The following is a 20,348-nucleotide window of genomic DNA, read 5'->3' as shown; positions in this document are numbered from 1 at the left end:
ACATTGCACACTGAGCTGCGTGTGTATCAGTGTCGCTATGAAAAACGCTGAAACTGGGTGGCGTTTGGTGGGTGTGTCGTTTAATTGCCAGAAGCTGTGCTAAGTGGTAATTTATGCACGCTTGCGCATTACAAAGTGCTCACACACACTCATACATATATATTTGAATGCTTATTCGCATTAGAAATGTGGCATTTCAGCATCCAAAGACCCTTTAGTTCAATGCAATGCTTACACCTCAAACACATATACACCACATACACACATATGCGAGAGTATATGCAGTTGTAATAATTTATATTTATATCTTTTGTGACTTTTGCTTGCAAAATTTGACTTTTGACACCTTCTTTTATTAGTCGCTGACGCATGCCCGTCACTCAAGCTGAGCGCGAGCATTAAGCCGGAGGCCAAGCGAAGGTGGCTAACGAATGTGCTGTCCGCTAACGGTTTTTCATATTTAGTATCATAGGCGATTACATAATGGACAAAATATCCATATTGTGTGTACAATATATACATTTACACCAAAAAGCGCTTAACTTGATTTTATGAAATATTGCATTTTCTTCGTTAAATCGTTTTGCGTTCTCAAAGCAATTATTTTTTTGAAATATTTCTAACTCATATTTAATATAAAATTGTTTTCACAACAAGAATAATTTTTTTTTGTTCCACAAGCTAATATGCCACATTAACTCAACTGTATCGGATTTCGTGTTAAGCGTTTACTACATGTTGCCACAAATATTTATTACTTGTAGTTGAAATATTATTATTATTATTTGTCTGTGCTATTAAATCTAACGCTTGGTTCAAGTTACCACAGCCATTAGTGGCGCTCGCTTCAAACGTTGCAGTCATAAAGTGACTCTGTACAGTTTGAAATTTTGTATATTTTTTATTTTTTGCTGTCAAGTTTATGCTTTGACCATTCATATTTGATTAATTATCAATTAGAGTTGTTATGATATTATTTTTTATGATTTAAATTAAGTTGTTGCTCTTGGTTATTCGTGTTTTTGTTAAATGGAAATGTTTTATGACTTTTATTGTGCAATATTATTTGGAGTGGCAGTTTATGATTTATGAAATTATTTCTATTTGCATTATTTATTATGCATACATAATTTTTATACTCTCGCAACAAAGTTGCTAGCAACAAAGTTGCTAAAGAGACTATTATAGTTTTGTTCACATAACGGTTTTTTGTAACACCCAAAACTAAACGAGTTAGATATAGGGTTATATATACCAAAGTGATCAGGGTGAAGAGTGGAGTTCAAATCCGAATGTCTGTCTGTCCGTCCGTCCGTCTGTGCAAGCTGTAACTTGAGTAAAAATTAAGATATCTTGATGAAACTTGGCACACTTATTTCTTGGCACCATAGGAAGGTTGCTTTCGAAAATGAGCAAAATCGGACCACTGCCACGCCCACAAAATGGCGAAAACCGAAAACACATAAAGTGCCATAACTAAGCCATAAATTAAGCTATGGAAATAAAATTTGGTATGAAGGATCGCACTATGAGGGGGCATATGTGGATGTAATTTTTTTGGAGAAGTGGGCGTGGCCTCTCCCCCAAATCGGTTATTTGTATATAATTCGCAAACCAATAGAGCTATATAAACCAAACTTTCTGCAGTCGTTTTTTTAGCCATTTCCTTTTACATTCCAAAATTGACAGAAATCGGACAATAACCACGCCCACCTCCCATACAAAGGTTAGGTTGAAAATTACTAAAAGTGTGTTAACTCACTAATGAAAGACGTCAGAAACACTAAATTTCACATAGGAAATGGCAGATGGAAGCTGAACTCAGATTTTTTTACAAAATGGAAAATGGGCGTGCCGTCGCCCACTTATGGGCCAAAAACCATATCTCAGGAACTACTCGACCGATTTCAATGAAACTTGGTTTGTAATAGTTTCCTTACATCCTAATGATATGTTGTGAAAATAGGCCAAATCACTTCACAACCACGCTTACTTCCTATATACCAGAATTTTAAGACGATTTGAATCGTTTACTTTACAATATATAAAGTAAGTACTAGTGAAGATATCGGTGCAGAACTTCGCACAAATACTATGTTTATAGTGTGGCAGCCCCATTCTAAAAATCGCCGAAATCGGACCATAGGATTTTAAGGCCCCATATATCGAACACAAGGACCTCGGTGCTTCTAACCTAATATTATGGTTTCCAACATTCAATGGACTTTATACAATATACTAGCTGACTTCGCAGTCGTTGCACTGCGTGAAATTATTTGTTTTGAAAACAAAGTTGAATTTGTATAGTGTTGGAAAACATTTATTTGGGGTTTTTTTAAATTTTTTTTCAATGTAACGCAGCTTAATAAACAAAATTTTTTGTTTTCTGTTCCGGTGCGTAAATGTACAGAGAAGATGATTTTTTCAATTCGTGAATGAAATTTATGCCACACACCTCCAGCGACTGTCTTTGAGACCTGTTGATTGTCATCCCAAATGCAAGTCTCATTGGAAACTGAATACGTTTGAACTGAAATGGCAAATCGTTGGAACTCAAAGAAATTCGTGGAATCAAGCATTCTGCCCCCTTGTAAGTCCCTTTAAAAAATTCTTGCAACTATTACATTATTCGATAGCTGCTTGAAGATTGCGAAGCATAATAAATGACAAAGCATTATAATGACAAAGAATTTAAAAATTTCACTGGATAATTCACAGCTTCGTCTTCATTTTCAACATGATCGATCGATGTGTATGAACACAAATCTCCTGGAAGTTGACTTTAAGTCGTATAGATTAAATCATCGACATCGGTATTTTTGGCATTTAAAAATCTGCGTGCACTCAACCAATCGTAGTTACGATAAATTTAGCTAATGTTCGGATTGATTTAAAACCATTAGAAGTATTAACCAGAATTTGCCCAGTTCTTTGCAAATTTCTGTGGTGCTTTTCTGTTGCAGGAACACCCGCATATTCATGGTTAATCATATGGTTTTCGCGTGCCGCCACAAGTACGATGACTTGAGACATGCGTTCAATTCCTCCGCCGCTGTTGATTTCGAAATAACAGAATGTATTTGTCAATAACAGTATCATTACGCCACCAAAGCGACGATTATTATTCCACAGATCTTTCAATGTTCTGTCAAGTGCTTCTAGAAAATTGCGCTCATCTCATAGATGTTTCATAGATTTGCATGTTTAACTGAAGCTACAATGTCGAATGTGCCGTTCTTCCAACTTCAAGTAGCGTTGCTGCAATTCCAATAGATGCGAGAGCCAACATAATGCCATTTTGAGATCGTATTATTGCCAAAATCAATGATATCAGAATCAATCAGGATTCCCAGTTCCACCGTGCGTATCAAGAAATAAAAGTCCACCATTTCCATCATGGACAGCCTTAATCAATTCATCATAGGTTGTCTTTTGGTGCTCATTAAATAATGGAACATTTTTTTAAACTTGTTGTTCCAAAGTTATTCTGTCGTGCACGATTCAGTACATCTCTAATTTGACGATTTGGTGATGGCATATGAATTTCAATGCTTCATTGTAGATGTCACCGTTCATTTGCAATACTAAATTCTCTGTTGCCACTTGCCAATTTCCGACTTTTCCGAATTGTTTTTTTATAGATAGATTGAAAAAAAAATGTATGGAAAAAAGTCACTTTTTGGAATTTTACAATTTTCCGACTAAACCTTCCAAGATCCACAACGAACAACCTCTGAACATTTCTTCAAGAATGGTCAAACCGTTCTCGATCCTTAGCGTATCTAATCTTGAACCGCTTTCGCAGCGCAAGGAACGGAAGCCCTCAAAGATAAATAATTTCCCTCGTTTTTTACACATTTACCACTGTTTCTTCGCTCCTGATGATATATAGCCTATAACCTTCCTCGATAAATGGACTATTCAACACAAAAAGAATTATTCAATTCGAACCAGTAGTTTCGAAGATTAGCGCGTTCAAACAAACAAACAAACAAACTCTTCACCTTTATAATATTAGTATAGATATGACGAATACGTGACTCAAATTGTGTATTATATAATATAAATAAAGTTAAATAAATAAATTGCGAGAGTATAAAATGTTCGGTTACACCCGAACTTAGCCCTTCCTTACTTGTTTCATTTAATTCTGTTCTAAGGGAACCTCCTGGACTTCGACAGCAGACTGAATGGAGGAGGTTTTGACGTTTCGCATAATTAGTTTCCTATTATTTCACCCTGTTTACTACACTGAAAGTTCAACTGTTTTAACACACAATTTTATCGTTAAATGAAATTTAAATAGATAATTTTTATATTAAACTTTCAGTGTACAATAATTTCTAACCATAATATATCATTTTATCTTATTTTATTATACTTTATTAGGTCTACAAATTTGCTTCCGCCGTTTTTTTTTTGTGAATTTAAGTGGTTTTTTTGTATAAAAACAGTTACAAATGTCGATGAGCCTCAGCCGCATTTTTCTTGGAATTAAAAAAGAAATGCAAAATTTCCCGCAAATGTCGAGAATTCGACTCAAAAAGTGACATTTTTAGTTGAGAATAAGTTTGGGATGCAAACAGATCTCTACAAATATTTTGTTGGGTTATTGTTGACACAATTGTCCAAGATCGATATAAAAAAAATCGATTTAATTGACCAATGCTTTTTATTATATTATTTTATTTTATTTTAAACAAATTTATTTTTTATATATTAAACGCCTGTCAAATTTACTGACGTTGGAAAATAAAAAATTAAATTCAATGTTCAAGATTATTAATATGTTTGTCATTTAGTTTTCATAGCAATTAATGACAATAAATTTCTCACTAAGCACTAAGCACTAAGCAAATTGTAAATAAATGGAAATTGAAGTTGATAATTGAGTAATATAATAATTTTTCGTCAAAACATATGTCAGTAAATTTGACATAACCTAAGCTACGCATGAGTTTTTAAACCGCCGGACCACTTTTATAAATCTTTTTAAAAATTATTATGAAGTATTAATATATGTTATATAACTATTTCGACACCAGCGTCATCTATTGGCCATCTATATGGTCAACATGTGTTAATTTATGATATATTTCAATCCTGAAAAGGGTTTTATTTGTGTTGACATACAAATAATATATATATAATAACAAAGTGAGCGGATGAATTTTACTGCAAATGCAAGACTATTTTTTTGCTTAAAATTTAGCAAAATTGAATTGTAAAAACACAATTTTTCCCATTCACAGTAACTCAAAATTATTATGTTCACCTTACAACTTGTTTATGGGAGCGCAGTTTGGCACCGAAAATGTGGTGTACAAGCTTTTAATGGACTGAATGTTTTTTTTGTAGCGTAACGGTGCATGTTGCCAATGCTGAATGATAACAACATAAGCATGTCAGTTAAATGTTTTTTTTTTTTTGGAGAGAGAAAAATAAAGAAATATTGTCTAATCAAAAAAAAAAAGAATATAGATAAAAATTATAATAATATAATAAAATAATATAAAACGTCGAGAAAATTGCAAAAAATATAACTTTGTAAAAGAAAAATAAAAAATATATAGTAAGTGAAATGTATATTAAACAATCGCAAACGCTAAGCTCATTCCCAAACACCACAAATGTGCTTTTTGTCAATTAAAAACAAAAATTTGCCATTTTTTGTGAGATTTGGAGAGGCAAAAGGTAAGAGATCAGTGCGCTGTGCGGCAAATTAATCAAAGCGTGGTAGACAGCCTTTGGTGGCATGCAACCAAAAGCAAGTTGTGAGCTGCGGCTAATGCAACTGCAAGTTGGTGTGTTGCACGAATATTGTTGTTGTACTCATTTTAGTTAGTTTTTTTTGTAGTTGCTATTTCTATGTGTTTTTTGTTTTAGTGTTTTGGTGTGTATTTTTGCTCGACTGACAGCTCACAGAGCAAACAGCAAACAACCTGTGACATGCGCGTTGTAATGTTAAATCCGTCGTCAGTTGTCAAAGATTAGCATCACTTTTTTCAAACATTACTACTCAGCAAACAACACCAGTGTTGTTGTAATTGTATTTAGTTGAACGGCAGTGATTTCAGTTGCATGTTGCTAAGCTGTTGCTTTACTGCATCGTTGTTGTTGTACTGGTTGTAATGTGTTGGCATTAAAAGCGCTCGCCAAAAAGTACTTTCAGCAAGTTGCAGCCTCTTTTTTTTTGTATTATTGTTGGTGAGTATTTTTTAAACTACGCTTAGCTTAAGTAGCTTGTAAATTTGCTACTAATGTTGTTGCTGTTTTATTTTTGGTGTTTGTTGCCGTTTTCCAACTGTTAGCTGTTGATTTTGCGCTGTCACTTGTAGGTTTTCTGTTCCAAAATTTTCAACAGATTTCTTTTTTGGTAGTTTTTGCTTAGCAAAATGGAAACAAACCAAAAGTCCTGTTAGAATAATATTTTATTTTTGTCTTTTTCTACCAGGCCATCTGATTAAAGGATGACACAGCTGCTCAACATGCCTTTCAAAATTACTGACATTTCTACAAAATAATGCCACTGAAGATGTATTAGGGTGGTTATAATTCATTTTAAAAATTATTTACACATTTTTATTTAATCAATTTAATTAAAGGAAAAAAATTAAACATCTGGCAATCCTTCTAAAAATGTCTACAACTTTAATCTCTCTAACAGCTGTTTAATTTGACTTCCATATTGTCATTTCAGTGTCTAAAAAATAAACATGTGGCAACCCTGGGAATAATATTTTCAACTGTAAGCTCTTCTAAAGCAATTAAGTTTGATACTTATATTGTATGCTTCTATATATATAATAATTTTTCCTTAAAACATTCAAAACACAATTAACAGATTTTAGAATAACCATGGTGTTTCAAACGTTATGTAGTTCCTAAAAATACTCGTTATGACTTACCATTGAATGCCCCAAATACTCGGCTGCATTATCGGAGATATAAAGCAATTTGCCATTTTGCGTGAGCATCATGAGGAAACCTGAGAGAGCCTGCAAAGGAGAGAGAGAGAATAGCAAATTATTAAAGCATAAAACAAAATCAACAGCTGAATGGTGTGAATTTCATAAGAGTGCAGAAAATATTAAAGTAGAAAGATTTATTTTGACAGTTAAGACACAGACGATGTCAAAATAATGTCGCATTAAGACGAATAAGTCAAATTTGCTTAAGCTTTAATGAGCTTTATGAGCGTGAAAACGAACGGAGTTGCAAAAACAGGTTGATGAATCTAAAGTGGAGTTGTGAAGCGCAGCTTAAGTTGGTAAGAAAATTTGGCTTTAAAAGCCAAGGCTTAAAAAATAAGAAGTAAAATAAAAAAAAAAACCCGATTTTATGAGAAAATTTTTATTTTTGCATTTTAAACCCGCAAATTTCGTTCTTCAACACTTATTATTAAATGTATATCACATGCAAATGTGACGTTGTACATTTGCTTTTGGGACCTCGTATTGAATGCACCTGAGCGCTTGGCATTCTATTTACAGGTACAATGTCTTAACAATACAACCGAATTGCTCGAGGCAAAATTGTTATCTTTCGGCTTGAGAAGTTGCTGGCTAGCTAGTTGCTGGTTGGTAGCGAGGTAGCGAGGTAGCAAATATCTGCTTAACTCAGTCACGAATATAGATCAATCTGCTGCAAATGGACTAACAATGCCAAAGTGAAGCGTCAGTGTCAAGTGCGCGACAAACTGCAAAGGCAACAACAACAACAGCAATAATAGTCGCACTAACTGCATTCAAATTTATAGATTTTAGTTAGACAAAAAAGAAGCAAAAAAAAAAAAACAGAGCTCACAAAATGCTGGGGAAATATCAAATAGAAACAGCAAACCAACGAATAGCTATTAGTGACCAGCGCTGGCAGTTTGAATATAGTTTGAAATGCCTAGCGGTTGTGGAGTCAAACAGTAGCTGCTGGCAAAAGTATAATTCTAGCTCAACAGCATGCAAAATTTGTATGTGCAAAAAAAACTGAACAGTATAAATATTTCGGTGGCAGCTGAAGTATACGAAGGTAGTTTGATAAATCAGTTTTAGTATCTAATATTTTGTTAAATCATCTTAAATAATTTTTATTCAAAATAATCTCAAAACAGACCTACTGTTCAGTAAGTGTTTTTATATAGAAACAAGCTCTCGATCTACAACTAGTATGATTCATAAAAAACCTCCCTCTCTCAGGTCAATACTTGCCTGTTTTGTCAGCTAAGCGGCTAGGGCTTTAAATAACTTAATAGTGACATGATTTAGCTATCGATTGGATCATTTTTGAGTTACAAATGCTAAAGTATTGCTCAAAGCTTTTTCTTTTCTTTTTATCCAGTTGTGCTTTTTATTTTCTCCTGATGTTACACTCGAAATGGGGTTATAACCACGCCTACTTTCCATATAACACAATTTTAATTTCCATTTGATTCTTTCACTTCGCAATATATAAAACAAACATCAATTAACATAACAATGATTGGAACAAATAAATCATAAAAAAAAATTTCGAAATCGAACTATAACTTTTCAAGGCCCCAGATATCGACCGTAGGACCTCAGGTACTGCGGCTAATTTTTTAGCGAAAATATCGATAAAGCTTTCAGATATTCTAGAGAAATTCAAAGGAGGTGTGTTTCTTATCCCTTAGATGTCTGCCTCTGTGCTAAAAATAGGAAATATTAGGTCAAACTTCCTCTAGATCCTATTTATCTAATATGAATATTAGTATTTTCAAACTTCCATATATATTGGTTAATATGTGGGAGATGTTAGCAAAATTAAATGAATGTGTTATCTTGAATATAATGTAGCTCGTTGCCTTTGCTCAAATTTGTCCAGGAATTACACCAGCTTTCAAATATATAGTGATTTTCGATATTTTAGTGTACTATATGCCGAATTTATGGGCCAAATTGTGTGTTGGAATCACATAACTAAATTCTGAGAATATAACATGTTTGGATACACCCGAATTTAGACTTTCTTTACTTGTTTTTTTTTTTTTATTTTTTCATAGAAAAGTATTCTCTGATGAACTCACTTTTGAAAATCTACAAATGTTTCGATTACTATTGCCCATAAAAGGCTTATAAAGCTGAAACTTCAGCTTCGAATTGGTAAAATTACATTTGACTGTTCCAAGGTTGCATTTACAATGTGTATTATGACGCTTTATCGAACGGCCGTCGTATGTAAAAATATATTTGTACATATGTGTGTGTATATGCATCCTGAAGTATATAGCGTCAAAGTAAGTGCCAACTTTTGCTTGCACTTCAACGCCTCAGCCACACTAGTGCAACTGCAATTGCAGCAGAGGGAGGTGGGGAGCAGTGTAGCAGCCGTGGCACCAATCCCCTAAGCGTTTAAATACCAAAATGCACAGGTATGTATGCGCTTACAAACAAATGCCATTCCAGCAATTCCTTTGCGCTTTACGAGATGCAGCGATTCCAAATGTTAGCCAGTCAAGACGCGACTCGTCCAAATAGAGACACAAAACTTTAGCGATTTCGGTTTTCATTTCAATTTCCTAGGAACTCCGCGCATACAAGCCAAATCGCGCCAAACTACAGTAGCCAAGCGTAGCTGCGCCGCTGTGGCAATCAATGTGTCTTGTGGCGAACAAAAATGCAACAGCAACAACAACAGACACACAACAGTAATAGCTACATTAAGATATGGAGTCAGGGCACAGTAGTCGGCTAGCTAGCGACCATTTTGCGCGATAACAGCATTTCACATTTAATAGAGTTGTTTCCGATGAAGACATTTCATTAGTGTCGCTGCCATCAGTTGTTGGCCCCCAGCTGGATGCTGGCGTTGTGCTTTTTCACAAGTAACATATATGCATACATATATCTAAAAATATTTTTTTATATTTTTGTTTGTGTATGTGTGTCGGTTGCCTCTTTTAGCTCTCTCTGCTTGCGCTGTTACGTCACTTAGCCGCCTTCGGTATGCTGATGAGTTCCGATGACTCGCTGACAAGCGGACACTTTCTGCTCAATTTATTCATGCCACAAATAACGTTCTTTGTATCCCAATGCCTTCTGCAGGTATGCTCATTTAAATACAATTTATTGATTTAATTTGGACGGGTGTGTCTCGTTTGGTCCGCCGGTTGGTTGGTTGGTTGGTTGGATGGACAGATGAACTCTTCTGACTGACAAGTTGATTGCGAGGTGTTCTTTGAATTTGCTTGCGAACGATTTTTTTTTTTACTTTTTGTTACTTTTTCTTTGATGTATAGGCATGTATGAGTAAGTAAAATAAAAGGAAAAGATTTTCGTTATGAACAATTAAAATAGTATTTCATTGATATATTTGCAATTTTGATTTCAAAATTCAAATCAGGCTACTACAACTTAAAAATCTTGTGCTCTTTTTCATAAAAGGATCCTCATTTAATCTGCTTTAGATGCAGAATGTGTTGTGTACACTTCTATTGCAACTTTAGTTTAAGGCTTCCAGGCCACTGCAGCATTTTGTTCAAGCAGTATCTGAGTAACTTTAACGAAATGTTAGGTTTACTGCTTCGAAATGTAGTCATCTCCAGCGATCACTCCGAAGTAATATTGCCCTGCGATTCCTAACAAAGCTCATAAAACTAATTAAGGATTGATTGACGATTATAAGTCAATCGTCAATGTTCCACATCAGAATCGCTAGAGATTGTTACACTGATAAGCATAAGCAAAAGGATATTCACATATACTTCTTGTCGAACTATGAGCGGCTGAAAATACTATTGTGATCATGTGTTCTACTTCCGAATATATAACCAGTCAAAAGGTCTTCATAGTCTGGACCTGAGAAGCTGTCTACGCTCGTAAGGTACATCTTTTTCCTACCTATCATATACATAATCGAGGTCGAAGCAAAATTCCTGACAAATCACCCTATCTTAGGATAGGAAAACAAATCCTATAATTTTTGTTACATTCCTGTATAAATTTCAATTTAATGTTATGTGAAAGAGTTTTCAGTATAGTTATCCATAATATTATATTTGATTACGATATTATTATACTCTCGCAACAAAGTTGCTAAAGAGAGTATTATAGTTTTGTTCACATAACGGTTGTTTGTAACACCCAAACCTAAACGAGTTAGATATAGGGTTATATATGTATACCAAAGTGATCAGATGAAGAGTGGAGTTCAAATCCGGATGTCTGTCTGTCCGTCCGTCCGTCTGTGCAAGCTGTAACTTGAGTAAAAACTAACATATCTTGATGAAACATGGAACACTTGTTTCTTGGCATAGGAAGGTTGCTTTCGAATATGCACAAAATGGCGAAAACCGAAAACACATCAAGTGCCATAACTAAGCCATAAATAAAGCTATGGAAATAAAATTTGGTCCAAAGGATTGTTCTAGGAAGGGGCATATTTGGATGTCATTTTTTGGGAAAGTGGGCATGGCCCCGCACCCTATTAAGTTTTTTGTATCATAAAACACCAGATACCTTAAATTTCATTACAAAGAAGGTACAGAAGGGCTCCACCCAAATTGGGATACAACATTTTAAGTGGGTGTGGCTCCGGCAACTTATAGGTCAAAAACCATATCTCCGAATTTACTCGAACGATATCAATGAAACTTGGTTTGTAATATTTTCCTTGCACCCCAATGATATGTTATGAAAATAGGCCAAATCGGATCACAACCACGCCTACTTCCTATACACCAGAACTTTGAAGTCGAGCTGAATCGTTTACTTTACCATAAGTTAAGTAAGTATCTTCATATCGGAACAGAACTTTGCATAAATACTGTATTTATAGTGTGGCAGCCCCTTTCTAAAAATCGCCGAAATCGGACCATAAGTTTGCAAGGCCCCATATATCGAACATGAGGACCTCGGTGCTTCTAACCTAATGTTAGGGTTTCCAACTTTCACTGGACTTTATACCATATAAATGACGAATATGTGGGTAAAATTGTCTATTATATAATATTAAATAAATAAAATATTAAATTTTCGGTCACAACCGAACTTAGCCCTTCCTTACTTGTTTTAAATTTAAACTAACTTTCTTATACTATGTTCGGACCGACATTGAAAACATGTTTTCAAGTACAAAAAAAAAAATTCGTGGGGTGAGAGGGAGGAAGCGCTCCTAATTAAATTGTGGCAAAATAAGGTGTGTGCTCTTCGCAATCGTGTTCCCAAAAATTATTCTTACGTTGCTGGAATTAATGATATATAGTTGAAAACTTTTGCATCAGTAGAAACCTATACAAACTTTTGTCCAACATGATGTAATTGGCGTCCCAAGTTTCTTTATTATACCTAATAGGATTAAACGTATCATTTCTCTTGAAGAATCATCGTTGGGCAAACTATTAATCTGGGTTTTTAAAGCCAATACCATCGTTATTAAAATTTTATTGTTGTGATTCTATAAAACACGATCATTAATAATTAGGCTGTTCACGATAAGGTGGTTATGTGGTTATGTGATTAATTAGGTGTGACAAAATAACCAACTTTGACCAACCTAGGTCCTTGTTTACAGATTATGTGGTTGTTTGCTTATTTCTAGTGTTAGAAAGTCGTTCGAATTTTACTAAATGGCAGCACAAAAAATAAATGAAACTAAGCGAATGACATTTCCAATTAGATTTTCTTATTGGAAAATCTGCTGTTAACAGCTGTTTTTTTGTTTACAATCGGCAAATTAAAACCGAAATAAAGAGCCTCACAAAGCATCAAAAATCATTAAATTTATCAAAAATCATCAAAGTAAGTAAGAATCATAAAGTACAAAATAAATATACATTTTTTGTCAATTATTTATACTCCAATTTTAGTGTCTAAAGAAATACGAATTTCTGCAAATTTTATACAAAGAATTTTTTGAACCCTTAAATTTCGGATTATTTAGTAAGCACATACCATTAATAAAGTCCATTTCCTGAATAACAGAACTTATTTTAAATTCGATTATTTTGCTTTTTAAACTTTGTTTAGGCATTTTATAAGTAGGAATTTCATTGAACTAAAATTGTAAACAATGAACATCTGTTTGTGTAAAAATAAGCAAATAATCATACATAGGATGTTCACGGAGCAGAGAGGTTATTTTTAATCTGATAATCACATAACCCGATAACCACCTAACCGTGAACAGCCTAAATAAATTATAAGCAAATATTAAAGATTCTAAAACTGACCATTCTCGTTACTCAAAATTTAGACAAACAAATAAATTTGTGAACTGTCAATGAAAACGCATCGAAAACACATGATGTCGTTTAGAACGACTTTGGTTTCACAATCCACAAATTGTGTTTTCAAGATGTTTTCAATGTCGGTCCGAACATAGTATAAGTACTTTCATATATACAGTTTACATATAAAACTTCAACGAGTTCGTTGCTTAAGTCTTTTGATTCAGTAAATGATAACGAATGGACGGATCCATGTTTTTACATTTTTTTTTAATTATTGGATAGAATTAACGTGAAAATCTATTCCTCAAGATCAAAACTCGTGTTAATATTTTTGAATTATTGGAGCAAGTTATTGCGTACTGGGTATTGTACTAACATTTTATACATGTGTATACGTAAGCATGTATACATGTCTTAACATCATTTTTTTGTTTTATAAATATTCAGTAATTCTAATTCACTGTTACCTAAGTATTTTGGAATTAACTGTACACGTTCAGTGAATATCAGTTTTTGTCTGTTTTATGCAACCGACCTGACCTGACTTGGCCCAGTCGCCATAAACCTATTGAAGATTGGCACTTAAATTTTGCACTTAAACACATACATATGTATTTATGGAGTTGTAGGTTAAGTGTATGTGCATAGAACTGTAGGTGCATAAATTCGAAACCTAAAAAAAATTTTTGACACAAAAAACGAGTTTGGAATTTCAGTTAACTTATGGTTATCCATAGTTCAAAAGTGCGAAGTGAGAGGGAATAAATGTAAAATGGTTATATGTGAATATTGATTGCGATATTGGTTGATACGAATAATTTAGTGAGTTCAATATATAATATGTATACATATATTTATATAAATTATTGTATTTTTCCTGATTTTTATAAATTGAATGAGAAATTAAAAATTTATTTATAATATATAGTATTAGTATTAGTTGTGTATTATTTCTATAATATTAATTGGAATTATATAAGTTCATTATTTTCCATACCAATGTTTTAAAAATATTTAGAGCACACAAACTTATGCATATATTTCGAACGTATTGCTTTGCCATATACACCGCGGACATTGTGGGAATAGCGTTGTATTGCTGCGCCCTAATTGTGAAAAATGTGAGTTTGCGCAGAATAGCGCAAAACAACAACAATAAAATGCGCGAATACACACTTTACAAGCAAGCTAACAACAAATTGGCTAAGGTCTACACAAAAAACAAGTAAGGAAGGGCTACGTTCGGGTATAACCGAACATTTTACACTCACGCAATTCATTTATTTAATTTTATTAGTATATCACACTTATTCGGTATAGATATGGTAATAAGTCTATTGAAAGTTTGAAAACCCTATTATTAGGTATATGGGAGCTAGGGGAAGTTATGACCCGGTTTCGCTCATTTTTGGCAAGGAGACATATAATTATACGAAAAACATTCTCTCTGAATTTCTTCAAAAAATCTGAGAGATTTACCTATATTTTCGGTATAAAAAGATTAGAAGCACTGAGGTCCTCATGTTCGATATATGGGGCCTTGAATACCAATGGTCCGATTTCGACGATTTTTAAAAAGGGGGTGCCACACTGTAAATGCAGTATTTATGCAAAGTTCTGCACCGATATCTTCACTAGTACTTACTTTAAATATTGTAAAGTAAACGATTCAGATCGACTTCAAAGTTCTGGTAATGGGAAGTAGGCATGGTTATGAACCGATTTGGACTATTTCCATAAAATATCATTGGGATGCCAGGAGAATGTTATGAACCGAATTTCATTGATATTGGTCAAATAGTTTCTGATTGTGTTTTCTATTGTCTTTCCTAAGTGAATTAAAGCATTTTTAGTAGTGGAAGAGGCTAAAAAAACGACTCTAGAAAGTTTCGTTGTTCTAGCTGGGCATGCCCCTGCCTCTATTAAGTTTTTTTGTACATATCTCGTTAACTACTTAAGTAGTGGGCAGGGGCATGCCCACTTACTCCAAAAAATTGCGATCCTTTGTACCAAATTTTAGTTTCATAACTTTATTTTGTGGGCGTGGCAATGGTCCGATTTCGCTCATTTTCAATTCCAATCTCAGGGTGCTAAGGGATATGTGTACCAAGTTTCATTAAGATATCTCAATTTTTACTCAATTTATCGCTCGGACCATTGCCACAGATGGACGTCGGACAGACAGATTCCGCACAGACATCTACTCCTCACCCCGATCACTTCGGTATATATAACCTTATATCTAACTCTTTTAGTTTTAGGTGTCACAAACAACCGTTATGTGAACAAAACTATAATACTCTCTTAGCAACTTTGTTGCGAGAGTATAAAAATAAACGAAAATAAAAATAAAAACTGCAAACAAGAGAACATAAAAGTATTAAATGCCACACTTTTACCGGCTCCAAAGAAATCTAAAATGCGCTGTAATTCATATATAAAATATAGACACACACATTTAAAGATATATGTTTGTATGCTTGTAAATCGGAAGTTGTTGCAACAGATGTGCAATATGTTGCACGCAGTTTGCATTTTGTACGCGTCTATGAAAGCAAATCGTTGCGCGAACGCAATAAACTCCGATCTAAAATAGGCTAGGCGTCGCTGCAGTTGTCTTTATGTAACATAGAGTGCTAGGTCTACTTCGCTATTTTTGTTTGTGGCATACATACATACATGTGTATGATGTGCATAGACACATGTAATTGCCTGTTTTGTGCGAGATTTCAAAGACGTAAATTGCGGTGTTTGCTGCATTTTATACGTGGCACCTATGCGCCGCTTTATGGCACTGCTGGGTGACAGGGGTTCTCAAATGTGGAGTTTTGTGAGTATTTTCCAATGTAATACTCGTACTTAAGAGCTTACATAATTACGATCACAGTCCGACTTCTTGAATCAATTGATTTCTTAAATGTTCAGTTGCAATTGACTTTATTTGTGCACCACTGCAAACGCAATACGCTCTTACACTATTATACCAAGTTTGTCCCCCTTTCACCAAACGCTTTCGCACTCCTCCACCGACAGATCAATAAGCATGTGTGTAAGCTGGAAATCAAAGAGCACATACAACAATGCAACATTTGCGCGAAATGAAAATTACTGATTAGAAAATTCATATAATTTCGCAAACGATTTACGTAGTTTAATGGATTCTTAGAGGCGGATTGTGTACAGCTCGAAGAAGTACTCATTCAATATGCTGTGAACTAAAGTAAGCTCCGATACTTAAGCGCAGGCAATGGGAAATAATCTTATGAACAAGCACACATACACTCCATAGAAACAGTGCGAAAGTGAGGGTGAGTAAAGGCAAACAGTGACTGTTGATGGACAGCAGTTGAATAGCAGAAGAAGAATAATAAAAATAGCAACAACAAAATGTCTGCAGTGCGAATAAATGCAGGTGTAATGGCAGCAAAGCAAGTGAGCGGGTGCCGCCAGCGGATATTAAAGGTGAGGAAGTGTACTTGCAACATTGAGGCACAATTGAGTTTACTATAGAATAAGAAAGAAAAGGAGAAGGGGAAGAAGGAGTAGAGCGTAAAGGTTGTTATTGAAATTGTTTTAGCATTTTGTTGTTATTTTTAGTGGGTGCTGTATGATTGTGATGCTTATTAAATCAAAAGCATCAACGGACGGCTCACACATCCATATACTCATATATTCGCACATGTGTATGCATCTGTGTTTATTGTAATTGTTGTAAGTGAAATATTGTACAATGTGGAATGCGTTCGGACAGCTGGGCGGATGAGTCGTTGCATAAATGCGCACTTTTAGGGCGAACACAAGTAATTATTGTACGCATTGCTAGGAGTAAATGTTTCACCGCTTTCCTGACTGCGGTTGCGGATTATTAGAGGATTGCTGGGATTTGATTGATTGCGATTGTCTTGCGTCATTGCAGCTATTTATTCACATTGTTATTAGAGGGAGAAATAAGAGCTAGTTCTGACGTAGTACGGTTATAATGTTATTTGAGTCACCAGGGAGTTCATGACACAAATCAAGGGTGGTCAAGTTAGTTGTGCGTGAAATCAATCCATTAATTACACCAGGTCCATATACTAAATATAATAACACTACGGAAGGTCCTCATGTCTAATAGTCCGCCTGCTTTTTAAATTTGTGTATTTTATTGCAAGAATAAAATAGTATTGACCTATTCCTGTGATAGACCAATCGTTTGGTCTAAGCTAGTATTCATTTTGCATTAATGACAGCTCATGTTTCGTGATGTTTCATGATTGAAATAAAGATCATTTAAATTATATCATCGGTTAACTCACCTTGGAGAAGCCTATATTTGGCGTTGGTGCATGATGTATCGAAATGTCATGCCGTTTAAAAACTGAAACGAAAAGTGAAATAATGAATAATATAAATTAAGTAATGAGATCAATAAGAAAAAGTAATCAAAAATAGTATACAAGTATGATATATAATACTTAAAGATATTTACTTGAAATTTATAATTATTTTCAAATACTGTAATGGAATAACAAATGTATCCAGTAGATAGGATCAAATAATTCTTAAAACAATATTAGTTATATTAATACAATAAAATAGGCTTATTTCTAAAAATTATAAGATGTTCGGTTTCAATTTAAACTAGAATTGAGAGATTTTCTAAAAATCTTGAATTTCAGTCATTTGAGTCATCTTATTTCAAACTCAAAATTTCGAAGTTTTCTTTTCAACGTTTACACAATTATTTGGTACACTTTTGAATAAAATTTGAAAAGTATATTCATAATTTCTCTCTTCCAAATATTTTCATTTTCTTGATGTAATTTTTTCCCTTTAAATGGCCGTTATATATTAATCCCAGCTCTTGTCACGCTTCGAAATGTACACCGTTTGCTATTCGCGAATACATAGCTTATGAAATGTTTCCTACATTTTGGCGCATTGCAAATGAGCCGCAAATATGGAGGTTTTCTGGTCTTATCTACCGCAAAACTTCGTTTACACAAGAGCATCATACATTTAGTGTACGTTTGAACATTTTTTTTTTCCTTTGAATTAAACATCTTGAAGGCTAGAGAGTTCGATTTGGTACCTGCACCAGCTTAACGAATGACGAGAAGTACTTAATGTAACAGGGGCAAGATGTCATACAAGGAATTGTAGACTTCCATAACTAAGGCCTTCTGATAACTGTTGTTTCGTCCTCGACGTATCTAAAGAAAGTTGGAAATTGCCATGAGTATTTTACCTAGACATTCTGAATAATTTTTGAGGAAGAGGAAGTTTAGTTGAACCTATATATTAATTATAATACAGTTTTGACAGCCACCAAGTTCAAGCCGTTTACAAATTCCACTAATACTACTAGTAGGCATTACTATACTAAACACAATGTAATCAAGAAGCCTTGCACATAAGCCACAAACTTCAGAAAATGCTTGTTAAATAAAGTCTAAAGTGAACTCTACTAAAACAATCATTAAGGTGGCAAAACCGTGCGTGAACAAACAGCAAGTGGTCGGGATTTTTACTTCCTGAACAGAAGTGTGAAAATTTGGTAAATATGTTCAACCGGAGAGGGTAATGTTTTACACATTTATTAGCGGCAGCATAGTGATTATCGCGAATTGATGATAAGAAGCTGTTATGCGCAGACCTACAAACATATATGTACATACAAGCAGTTAAACATTGACTTTTGTGTGGTAGAAAGGCAGCAACAGCTAAAGGGCACTCACATTTAAGGTATACATGCTGTGAGCTACAGTGTAAGAGTTAAGAAATATTGGTCGATTATTAAAAGTTCTACAATCGAATTGAGCAAGTGAAAAAAATAGTACTTAGATTTTTGGTTTAAAAATGAACTAGTCTCAAAAATAGTAGATTTTTACCAATCGTTCGAAAATATCGAACTAACTGAGTGATATCTCAATGAAGTATTGTGAGGCTGTTGCGCTGGGATTGTAGGTTCCTTATAGTAAAACAAGTAAGGAAGGGTTAAGTTCGGGTGTAACCGAACATTTTATACTCTCGCAATTTATTTATTTAACTTTATTTATATTATATAACACACAATTTGACCCACATATTCGTCATATATATTGTATAAAGTCCATTGAAAGTTGGAAGCCATAATATTAGGTTAGAAGCACCGAGGTCCTCGTGTTTGATATATGGGGCTTTAAAAACCTATGGTCCGATTTCGGCGATTTTTAAAATGGGGCTGTCACACTATAAACATAGTATTTGTGCAAAGTTCTGCACCGATATCTTCACTAGTGCTTACTTTATATATTGTAAATTAAACGATTCAGATCGTCTTCAGTTCTGGTATATAGGAAGAAGGCGTGGTTATGAAGCGATTTGGGGTATTTTCACAACATTTCATTGGGATGTAAGGAAACTATTACAAACCAAGTTTCATTGAAATCGGTCGAGTAGTTCCTGAGGTATGGTTTTTGACCCATAAGTAGGCGACGCCACGCCCATTTTCCATTTTGTAAAATAATCTGAGTGCAGCTTTCATCTGTCATTTCTTATGTGAAATTTAGTGTTTCTGACGTTTTACGTTAGTGAACTAACCCACTTTTAGTAATTTACAGCCTAACCTTTGAATGGGAGAAGGGCGTGGTTATGATCCGATTTCTTTCATTTTTGGACTGTATTAGGAAGTGGCTAAACAAAACGGCAGCAGAAAGTTTGGTTAATATAGCTCTATTGATTTGCGAGATATGTACCAAAAACCTATTTGGGGGCGGGGCCACGCCCTCTTCCCCAAAAACATTACATCCAAATATGCCCCTTCATAGTGCGATCCTTCATACCAAATTTTATTTTCATAGCTTTATTTATGGCTTAGTTATTGCACTTGATGTGTTTTCGGTTTTCGAAAGCAACCTTTCCATGGGGCCAAGAAATAAATGTGCCAAGTTTCATCACGATATCTTAATTTTTACTCAAGTTACAGCTTGCACAGACGGACGGACGGACAGACAGACATTCGGATTTGAACACCACTCTTCACCCTGATCACTTTGGTATATATAACCCTATATCTAACTCGTTTAGTTTTGGGTGTTACAAACAACCGTTATGTGAACAAAACTATAATACTCTCTAGCAACTTTGTTGCGAGAGTATAATGACGAAATCAATTTTCTTCCTTCTAATTTAATATAAACTT

At 34.3% G+C, this 20,348-nt stretch overlaps 1 protein-coding gene across 1 annotated transcript in view; it reads right to left on the bottom strand.

The window, feature by feature from the left end:
* The window catches only part of LOC105215838 (uncharacterized), a 121,274-nt gene that overhangs the window by 23,791 nt on the left and 77,135 nt on the right, over window positions 1-20,348 (bottom strand). Inside the window, exons 4-5 of the mRNA XM_054233845.1 lie at window positions 17,482-17,543; window positions 6,909-6,998 (exon numbers count right to left, since the gene is read on the bottom strand). Of these exons, the coding sequence (XP_054089820.1) occupies window positions 6,909-6,998; window positions 17,482-17,543 (152 nt within the window). The remainder of the gene's footprint in view (window positions 1-6,908; window positions 6,999-17,481; window positions 17,544-20,348) is intronic.

This window comes from Zeugodacus cucurbitae, chromosome 2 (assembly GCF_028554725.1).
Source record: "Zeugodacus cucurbitae isolate PBARC_wt_2022May chromosome 2, idZeuCucr1.2, whole genome shotgun sequence".
NCBI classification, from domain to species: Eukaryota; Metazoa; Arthropoda; class Insecta; order Diptera; family Tephritidae; genus Zeugodacus; species Zeugodacus cucurbitae.
This window is presented reverse-complemented; position numbering and strand designations above follow the sequence as displayed.